Source organism: Pistacia vera, unplaced genomic scaffold, assembly GCF_008641045.1.
Source record: "Pistacia vera cultivar Batoury unplaced genomic scaffold, PisVer_v2 Contig947, whole genome shotgun sequence".
In the NCBI taxonomy this organism is placed as follows: Eukaryota; Viridiplantae; Streptophyta; class Magnoliopsida; order Sapindales; family Anacardiaceae; genus Pistacia; species Pistacia vera.
Genome location: NW_022196831.1, coordinates 590,232 through 600,259, shown reverse-complemented (window position 1 = coordinate 600,259; position 10,028 = coordinate 590,232). Strand labels below are relative to the sequence as shown.

The following is a 10,028-nucleotide window of genomic DNA, read 5'->3' as shown; positions in this document are numbered from 1 at the left end:
AATATAACAAAAAGCTATTAATATTTACCTGCATTGCCCATGGGAAGTCAAACAAATTGTACATGCTCGGTCTATTCTTCTCGAAAGATTGGCGATGCTTTATCGGCATGTCTTTTCCATGCAGGGAGTCCATGGTTAGCTGAAATGATACTTGTCCCCATGGATAAGCATTAAAGAAGTACATGTTGATTGCAAACTTCACTCAATTCATATTAATGGCTTTTGTTGAGTCAGAAGCCATTAGGATCGAATGCATGAACCAAACCAGACACATCTTGAACCTTTCTGAAGAGGTATACCCACCTTCTCCTAACCTCTCCTCTAAATCGCATCCCATAATAGATGCATCCCCCCCCCCCCCCCCCCCCCCCCCCCCCCCCCCCCCAAAAAAAAGACCCCCCCCCCCCCCCCCCCCCCCCCCTCCAAAAAAAAAAAAAAAACCTTTTTAGCCAAGTTATCGGCTGCCCTACTTTTCGTTATTCTCTCTTGCTCTTCCGCATCTGGAAATGTCTCACATCTTAAGTCAGTCATTAGGGCATATTCTATCATCCCAAAACGTAGTGGCTTCCCATCCACCATGAACCACATTTCATTTTTTTTTTTTTGGCTTTTAACTGAGTACAGCAACATATAATGCACTCCCTACCCCCAAACGCCTTTTTCCAATTTTCTCCGATGTTCGCAAAATGACCGAAACAACTTTCTTTGAATCGGTCCATACCCTTCTTTTGTTCCTTTAAAATCTCCATTATTCTCATAAAAACTTGTCAACTCAACCTAACTATCACCTTTACAGGGAAGTACGGTACCTTATCGCTTACAACCTCTAACCCATAGTCTTTATAATTTACGCTTCGAAAAATCTGCGCAATCTATATAAACTAAATATCAGCAAAAAAAGAAATCAAAACAACCAATAGGCTACCAATTTGGGGGATATGGGCTTCGAGGGCATCGGGGAGAGGGTGTTTTTGGCTTCGAGAGGATCGGGGAAACCAATGCAGGCCCTATGGAGGCTGTTGTGGCAGGTTCTAGTCACGGAGATGGCTGAGGATGGCAGAAGGTGGCAGAATAGGGCGGTTGGAGGGTTGCCCTGCATATTGCAAGGCAGCCCGCCAACACCCCTATTCCGTCACCTCCTGCCATCCCCAACCCTCCAACCTCCCTATGACCTCCCTTGCCTTCCCCCATCCTCTAGAACCCAAACAAAGCCAATCCCCCGATCTCTGCCAACTGCTCGACAAAACGCCACAACCACCGTAACAATAAAACCAACTACATATTCCTTAAATTCGCACAAACCTATCAAATTTTCCATCAAATTCAAAACCACCAGTAAAAAACGTACCCTTCCTTCATCTGCGTCCTCCTCCCTGCCTGAATTCTCGTCAGCGTCCTCCTCTTCAGAACCATTTTCTGATTCTTCTTTCTGTTCTTGTGTTGCTATTGTCTCCTCTGCCTTTGGACCACCTTGACTCATCGGATGATCCACCGGAGTGTCTTCTTCGACAACCTTTGAAAAGTCATCATCGCCGAAGTCTAGGATTTGGAGTGGGGTTAGGTTTTCCTTCTCCTTGTGAATATCAGCCATGATTTTGTGTAATGAATTTTTATGATTGAATATTGGTCAAAAATTGGATCTTTTATCGCCAGAAATCATAGAGAAATCGAAGGTGTTTCGTCGGTCGTTTTTTGGGTATATTACTCAATTAAGTGATTTTGAAGAGAAAATGTCGTTTTTAATTTTTCAAAATGTAAACAAAATTCTGTTAATTATAATATTAACCACATATGTTTAAATCTTTTTAGTTTAACCTGTTTTACATGTTTAATGAATCCAAAGTGTATGACGTCAGTTTTTCTAACTTAAAAAAATTATAAAATATTTTGAAGGTTATTTTTTTAAATGTAAACTTTGAGAGTTCTCGCGAGTTAAATTTCCTCCCTAAACTTACCGCATCAATTTAACAAGAGAGAGAGCGGCCGAGATCCCGTTGGTGGCAAACTAAACCCAGGAAGCCCTCTTCGTCAATCACAGAGCAAACCCTCTACTTCGTTGAGTAGAATAACAGTGAATATTACTCTCGCTACCTTCCCCAGCTAACATAATTAAGAAAAATGCCCGTAAGTTTTCCTCTTTTAATTCATATGAATTCACGGATCCAGATCTCTCACTGTAATTTTAAGTTCTAATCGTGCTATAATCTTGTGCGGTGCAGTTTCGGAGAATATCTGAGGTGGAGCCTCCGAGTCCGTTGAGGTATCTAATAGGAGCGGCGATCATGATGATCGGAGTTGTGTTACCCGTCGGTTATATGATGTTCCGTAACAAGCGGGTCCCCTCCACTTCCTCATACTCTAAGCAGACGTAGGTGTGCCTTTTTTGTATTATATTTTGTTCTTTGTTTGCCCATTTTCGATCTCGGTTAAATCGCTAAATTTCTCTTAAGTAATATCACATGAGCTGATTGATTAGGACCAAGTCACGGATTTTAGTTATTTAAGTTAGTTGAGACTTTGTGTTGTAATGTGAAAGTGTGTTAGTTTCTGAAATGCCCATGAACTAGAAGTCTGAATCTGAATTTGTCTGAGATGGGACCAAGTTATTATTTAAAAGATTTCGATTGTTTTTCTTTTGGTAATTTGGAATGTTTTGTATGATTCTTTTGTAAATAGAAACCAACTAACATGGGGTTTTCGGTTGGCGTCACAGGGCAAAGTTTTGATGTAGAGTAGCGAAATTGCGAAGACAGATTTTTACAGAATGATCAATGAATTTGAAGTCTGAAGATGGTGAGAAAGGAGACCTTGATGGATCTGCAAATATGAATGTACATGTATTGAAACACCATTCTGTTATATTGTTTAGTTGGGATTCAAACTGGTTAATGAAATGAAACGCTTCTGGTCTGATTCAATTCTTCTCATTGGCTTTTTTCATGTTGCTTCATTGATGTCTATTGTTTACTTGCCTTTCTTTTCTGGAATATATGTTGTGGCTTGTCATTTTCTTTTTATTGTAATTTTGTCCCAATATAATGGGTTGTCCCATAACTCTTGGTCATTCTTAAAGAGTTCATGATTTTGCTTCTTCTCTTTATTCTTGTCCCACCTCTTTCAATGCATGAGTTGGTTTTCTTGCTATTTATACATGAGTTTGAATTTTCAATGTTTTCCTCAATTGTTGCTGAGAACTTCTGAGTGATTATCGTCAAAAGTAAAAATTACCTTACAAAATCCTCCGCTTATAGGCTATTAGAGGCTCTTTATTTTATTTTTCCTTCCAAGTCTGTCTGTGGTTTGTCATTCTGTGTGCAAAAGTGTGATGGGATTAGTTATATTATGGAATTGTGTATTGGTTGGATTTTTCTTCATGGAACTGATCAAGCCAAGCAGTGTAGTGTTTGTTACCTGAATTAGATGCTGGAATTTTCTAAAGATTACTGGGATTAAAGTTATTTAATGGGATATTGTATTCCCAATTCATGTTCTTGATATTGATTTGAATGCCTATGAAAGATGGATTCATAAGGGACATGTTTAAATAAACAGAGTTATTCTCCTGCCGTCAAAATAAAGTCATATTTTGTTCTCTGGCAAGAAAAATATTCATTATGTTGTATTGTTATTCTGCTGTTGTATGGTAGGACATCCTAACATCATTCTCGTTAATATAAGAAGTTGCCCTGCTGTTTGAATCTTAATCTGAAATGGTTGTGGAGAACATAATACTTTAAGGTGGCAATGCGAGGGATAGAAGGGTGTAGAGATGAATACTTTAAGGGTTTGCTGGGTCCTAGATAGTGCATATTACACATAACTCACAAATTCAAGGGAAATCCTGGTTGATTTTTATAATGAATTTGGGCATCGTATGCATTGAATATTTTCCATGATGACATTAGTTTTAGTAGCAAATCATTTATAGGCACTGGAGTTGGGTATTTGAGGGTTGGAGTTTTATATTTTATTTTATCTTCTTATTTCATTGGATCTATATTTGTTGAACAAAATACTTTTTTATTAATACACTTTACTTGTCTACTAGTATCAATGTTTGTACATTAACAACGCTAATATACATGTTATACACACAAACAGTTATACTTTAATTACTAGTTTACTATTGTACACACTTGGATTCTTTTTTCACTCACATGACTCACTAATGCCTAGATCCCCTTGCCTGTTAGTATTTGCTCACTAATCACTTATCTCTCTTTTATTTTACAGTGATGGCTATTCGTTCATATTTAAAAATGTCAATGTTTGTTCCTTGGCCAACTTTTAGGCCTTCAAAGATGTCTTTATTAGAATATTTGTCTATTAATGAGAATTGATGTTATTTAGCATGACTGATGAATTTCTGCAGAAAGTTTGATTGATTATTCTGCTATGAAGAGATATAAAATATGAATGAATTGGACAATAGGAGAAAACGTAAACCGTTTCTATTTCGATTGAACTTGAAGCCATCACAAATCCATGGCTATATGTAATAAACTTGTATCAAATTGGGTGGTATGACTTGTATGCACCCACATTCAATTGTAATAAAAGTAATTTGCTATTTTTTTATTATTATTATTATTATTATTATTATTTTAATATATATATTTTTCCACTTTATTTATATCTTATATTTATCCATGGTTGAAAATTTTTAGTGTTTTTTCTACAAGCTGTGAAGATGTGAACCCTTGAATTCTTCTAGAACCATCTCATTGCTATTAATGGAGAAAATATTTTAAGATCACGAAACTTTGGTACAAAGACAATAAGACAGCTGGAATCAATTGAATTGTTTATTGCAAAAGTTAAGGTGCGAATTATCCTGCATGCAACTAGTGTCCAGTAGTCTGATGGATGAAAAGTTAAGCTAAATTCGTTGTGTGATACAACTTTTCAGTTGTATCAAGTTACTCGTCCTCAAAATTGGCAGTCTTTCTAAGTTGCATTTCATGCAACAAGCCATTTCCTTCTCTAATACCAGATTCTAGGTAGAAAAGCATCACCAGATTTCGAATGACAGGAGTGGAGAGATATCTCTGTTTTGCAGCGTCAGTAACAAAAGCAAAGATAAAAAAGGACTCAAAAGTACCCTCATCATGTGAGGGTGGCTATAAAGGAAGCCAATAGCCATCAAAGAAAATGAAAATCATCTATTATCAATTACATCATTCGAATATTTCTGCTCAATCAGATTCTTGAAAAATATCTAGAACCAATAACCCAGGCATAATCTCAGTTTATGACCCAATTAAAGGCCTAGTCAAGCCAAACAGAATTTGGTAGACTACCAAGTTAAGCTTTTCCTTTGTTCAACATCAAGCCAACCAAGAGCTCTATGGCACAAGCATCATTCCCGCCCTTACTACTAATAGAAAACTCATGCCCATCAGAGCAGCATCATATTTAGAGCACACATATTCAATTGTATACCACTATGATCAGTTGCAAGAATCTTGCCACCTCCCCAGTGCTTCTCCAACACGAATCTTATCTCCACGTTTAATACTAAAACTGAACTCTGACAAAGTATCATTACTTTCAAGTGATTTCAAAGTCGTGGCTTGGAAGACAAGCACGACCGTTGATCCCATGTTGAAGGCAGCCACCTGGATAGGTTGAAGCAGGGAGGACAAAAAAATTATGAACATCAGTTTCTCCATTTTAATAAAAACAACTTTTAATTGGGAAGACATACACCGTATCTAATTCTTCCCAATATGAAAAATAAATGATAAGAGAATACATCAAACTCTGCTAAAGATTGATGTACTTTATTTATATCTTGGAATTCACAGTTAAAATTAACTAAAAAGGATTCACAGTTAGAACAAAATTTTAAATATTAGTTTATTTATATTTTAATCCAGTAAAGAAAAAAAAAATCAAAATAGACTATCAATTAATGTGTGCTCATTTGTTGAAATCCATTATAAAATTAAAATGGTGCTTTGAAAAACTTCTCTGACAGTCCAAGATTGTTCCAAAAACCAGATTTCACTTCCAGAAATAAAATAAATCATCAAGCACACAATTCTGAAAAGATACATTCAATGTGCATGTCTAACCTCATCTCCTTTCTTAAGCATCATTCCAACACCTTCAGGTTCATACACCCGTTGTTCTGGAGGCTCTGAGTGTAATAACTTCTTTCTTGGCCGGTTTGTCTTGAATTCTGGTTCAATGAAAAGCTGCCATAGTTATTTAAACCAAAAGTCAATGATAGAAGCTCAAATAGGAGAATCACTAATTGCACTACTGTTCTCTTGCACGTACTGTCTTGGTGGCATACAGTGACCTTGGGCCTAGAAGTTCTGACTTTTGGAGATGAATAATTCCGCAGTGGTTCAGTATTGTTAATTGTTCATATCACATGTATGAGCAAAGAGTTCAAATGAGAGTATTCGTGTGTGTGTGTGTGTGTGTGTGTGTGTGTGTGTGTGAGCTGATCCAAGCATGCTTTTGTTTTTTCAAATTCCTTTTCTGTGAGAAGTAGCTCATTGGTTCAGGGTAAGGGGTCCTAACCTCAATTGATCCAATATTAGTTGCTCCAATTGCAGCAATTGCCATATACCCTTCTTGCCACAGACCTTCAAGCACAACCTAGACACATGAAAATCACGAATCTAATTGGTGAAAATTCATATCTAGCAAGAAAGATGGGATTTCACAACTTGCAATCTGAACTCATTTGCAATTTGAGAAAAAAGAAAACAGAAAATTAGAAACATATCAAAATATCCAAGAGATAAAAAGATAATCAGCATCTGGGAATTTAATGATACTAAACTACAAAACAATCCACTGCAGCTGAGAGCAGAAAACTAGAACCAAGACTGAAAGATATATAGAGTGAAGATGAGATGCAACTGTTCCCATCTTATCAATTCTATTCATCTGTACTTTGTACATGATTTCAGTTCTTCCTAATCTCCCCTTTCAACGATAACATAGCAGAAATTTTCAAAATTTAACAGCTAAAACAAGCACAAATCCTATAACAATAAGATAAACAAAAACCAATAAAGTAGAATTGAAAGCTGCTCGGTTGATCCAAACCTTCATGTCTGGTTTAAGAAAATATAATAAAATGAATATGTTGAAGAAAGAAAATTACCCTTTCATTCTCCACATAAAGATTTCTAATTGTTCTTGTTGCACGTTCGTTCAAAGGAAAGAGGCGACCTGCAAAATAATGAATTAAAATAAAATATTAGAAGGGAAAAAATTGACTGTAGGAATATCCGGTGGGAACAAAAAGTTTGACAACAAAATTATAAACATCTGCAAACAAAGGGTGTACAGATTTCCTTATTTTAAGGGAAAAGAAGGTAACACAGGACAGATAAAACAGCCACAAAAGATAAAGCACAGATATCATTAGAGAACATAATTACACTCTCGCATCCCAGATCAAAAAAGTAAAGTTCTTTTGATAACTCAGAAGGTCACAAACCAAACACATACTTCTGCAAGACACAATTTTCTCTTTTTGTGGCTTTCCTCCTTCAATATGAGAAATAATTATCGATAATGACTTCCTGAAGACAGATATGCTGCCATAATAACCCCACCATCTCGTACCAATTTCTATATATTAGAACCATCAACAAAGACTACTTGGTGTAACAAACATGAAGGAATAGAGTTACCTGAAAAATGCCGACGAACTAGAACATTCCAATCAACTGGTGAGTGTATTCGATGGTAGTCTCCAGGCTTTAAGTATATCACACAGTAATAAAGGCCTTTCATTGGACTGCATTTAAAGATTTTAAAAACAAATGAAATCTGCATGTATGTTCAGCTCATGTAGCAATCAATCATGTACTGCTTATAGTACCATGCTACAAAGGAATTGGACAATTATTTTTCATTGCTCAATCATCCAAAACAAGAATCTTTATCCACATGAAGTTAATAATTGTTATCAAAACAAAATTGAAATATGATTTGAAATTACCGTGCTAACATGTTGTCCTGGACTTTGGGAGAAGCTAATGAAATTCTCCACCATGACTTCTTAGTGTTGTCTGTAAGAATGCTTTCTTGTTCACCAGTCTCTTCATGCATTTCACCTTCAGCTATCGTGGGAAGAAAGGTGCTAGCACCAAGAAGAGAAGAAACGGAATATGAAAACCCTTTAACTTGCTCAATCATAGCACCAACCCCTTTCAACTCTCCAAATCTTAGAATAGTACCATCTACAGGACTAACCTAGCAATGCATGAAACATAATAAAAAAATGTGTAGAACAATAAGCAAACTGCACATATGTATTGGATGACCAAGGTGCTAGTTACTAGTTACCAGACAATTAGGATCCTGGTCAATAGGCCTGGAACCTTGTTTCAGGGTACGAACAAAGAATTCTCTTAAAGAAGCATATTCATCCAGAGGCAGAGCTGCTTCTTCCAGGTCTGTAACGCAAACAAGAAACCTTTATCTATATATCATTTACAGAAACAATGATCAAACATGTATCCTACCACTTTCAACAACAGAATAAACCTCTATGAACACTTGTGAGATAGCTATATCAATTAATCAACAAAAAGAAATAGAAAAAAGAATAAGAAGTAAACAATCATACTTGAATGGAATGCCCGAGCCCATGCTTTATAAACATATGGACGCATCCAGACAGGAAATTCCTGAAAACATGTTAGCAAATAAACTCATAAAACAATCATACTTGATCATCAGGTGCATCCAAGATGAATGAGGCATACTGGAATCATAAAATATTTAAATTCTGATATGGCTTAGGAAATCAAGAGACCCAAAGATAACTTGTAAATAAATAGCTAAGAGAGTTATAAGCTTTTTCGCTTATACATTGTGAAGACAGCTTACCACACTTGTCAGGAAACCCCAAAACCTAGAAATTGAACGAAGAGGTAGCATTCTCAGAAATGTAGCCTGAAGTTGGCAATGTTGTGTAAAAGTTAGAAATGAAATCACAGGATGTGAAGCTTAAAACACATAGTAGATGTTGATAGAAAAATTACTTTTACGTCAGGTTTGAATTCAATGTCAGCCCCTTTCTCTCGTGCCTCTTCAACCTATCACCAAGGAAATTGAATACATAAAACAAAAGAAACAACCAATGAAACTCCTAAATGCTTTGCATTAGTATGCAACTTACTGCTAGCATCATCAATTTATGAAAATGCAAAACTAATATATACCTTCTTGTCATCATAGAGCCTGCGAGCGTGAAGAGCACCAAGCATAAGTAAAGTAGCAACCGTGGCACCAGGTACCAGGAAAATATTGCCTGCACAACAATGTTTCTTGTCAAATTCAACCACAAGCATACAAAGGACCAGCATAGTCATCAAACAAACAAACAGCTAACATGAAAGAAGTATAATAATGACCTTGACCATTGTTTGTGCCACCACTTGAAGACGCACGGGCTTGAGACGTTGTAAAGAGCTTCTTCACAAATGAAGGAGAAAATTGACGGCAGTGATGCTGCTCGTAATGCCATAAATGGTGAGGGAAAATAGGGACTTTATTGTGAAACCGAAATTTCATTTTCGTTTGGTGGCTTTAGTTGCAAAGACGCTCTTTAGCTAGGGTTTTTGCTTATAGTGCTTCTCTAATTTTTGAGTGATAGATAGATTGTGTGTGCGATGAATTGCGAAGGACTGTTTAAAATGGAGAGACAGGCTGTCGTTTTGTCACTTTTGTGTGTCTGCAATCAGACGCGCGTTTCCGCTTTAAAACCTAGATCACTAGCTGAAGTTCAAAGGGAGAGCGGCAACGCACCACCGTTTTTGTCTCTCATTCCCACACCAGAACCGGAAGAGGCGGAAGAAGTAGATAATTCCTACATTTGGACGACATGTCGTTTATTGTTCAACCACGCTTAAAAAAAAAAAAATAAATAAATAAAAAAAATAAAAGGAAAGTGTCTGAAAATGATGAGATAAGATTATATCAAGTAACATAGGATAATGAGAATGTGTTTTTGGTACATTTTTTGAAAATATTTTTAAAAAATATTTAGA

General features: G+C 36.3%; 2 protein-coding genes across 6 annotated transcripts; one reads left to right on the top strand and one right to left on the bottom strand.

Moving 5' to 3' along the window:
- The first annotated feature begins 1,919 nt into the window (after positions 1–1,919).
- Positions 1,920–3,039, top strand: LOC116120806. 2 transcript variants are annotated; one of them, XM_031406781.1, is made up of 3 exons: positions 1,920–2,124; positions 2,220–2,372; positions 2,714–3,039. In XM_031406781.1, exons 1-2 carry the CDS (start codon positions 2,119–2,121, stop codon positions 2,370–2,372), a joined length of 159 nt encoding a protein of 52 aa, XP_031262641.1. In that variant the 5' UTR covers positions 1,920–2,118; the 3' UTR covers positions 2,714–3,039. The 2 variants fall into 2 exon arrangements, with proteins under 2 accessions (XP_031262641.1, XP_031262640.1); XM_031406780.1 differs by having other exon boundaries at positions 1,923–2,124; positions 2,220–2,368.
- A 2,097-nt stretch (positions 3,040–5,136) lies between these two features.
- LOC116120795 (phosphatidylserine decarboxylase proenzyme 1, mitochondrial-like) lies at positions 5,137–9,739 on the bottom strand. 4 transcript variants are annotated; one of them, XM_031406765.1, is made up of 13 exons: positions 9,393–9,739; positions 9,201–9,289; positions 9,021–9,074; positions 8,866–8,931; positions 8,603–8,663; positions 8,320–8,429; positions 7,973–8,226; positions 7,662–7,768; positions 7,127–7,194; positions 6,535–6,612; positions 6,286–6,327; positions 6,078–6,200; positions 5,137–5,618 (listed from the first exon to the last, which is right to left on the bottom strand). In XM_031406765.1, the coding sequence occupies exons 1-13, from the start codon at positions 9,550–9,552 to the stop codon at positions 5,451–5,453; spliced, it is 1,380 nt and encodes a 459-aa protein (XP_031262625.1). In that variant the 5' UTR covers positions 9,553–9,739; the 3' UTR covers positions 5,137–5,450. The 4 variants fall into 4 exon arrangements, with proteins under 4 accessions (XP_031262625.1, XP_031262626.1, XP_031262627.1 ...); XM_031406767.1 differs by having other exon boundaries at positions 5,482–5,618; positions 6,078–6,184; XM_031406766.1 differs by lacking the exon at positions 6,286–6,327.
- Positions 9,740–10,028: the final 289 nt, after the last annotated feature.

What these genes read in the sequence shown, in the direction of transcription:
- LOC116120795 (XM_031406765.1), bottom strand. Translation starts at nt 9,552, where the DNA reads ATGAAATTTCGGTTTCACAATAAAGTCCCTATTTTCCCTCACCATTTA. An exon ending in TTTATGTGGAGAATGAAAGG is followed by an intron (nt 6,613 to 7,126) that starts GTAATTTTCTTT and finishes TCATGTGTCTAG; the next exon opens with GTTGTGCTTGAAGGTCTGTG. An exon ending in CTAATATTGGATCAATTGAG is followed by an intron (nt 6,328 to 6,534) that starts GTTAGGACCCCT and finishes CATCTCCAAAAG; the next exon opens with TCAGAACTTCTAGGCCCAAG.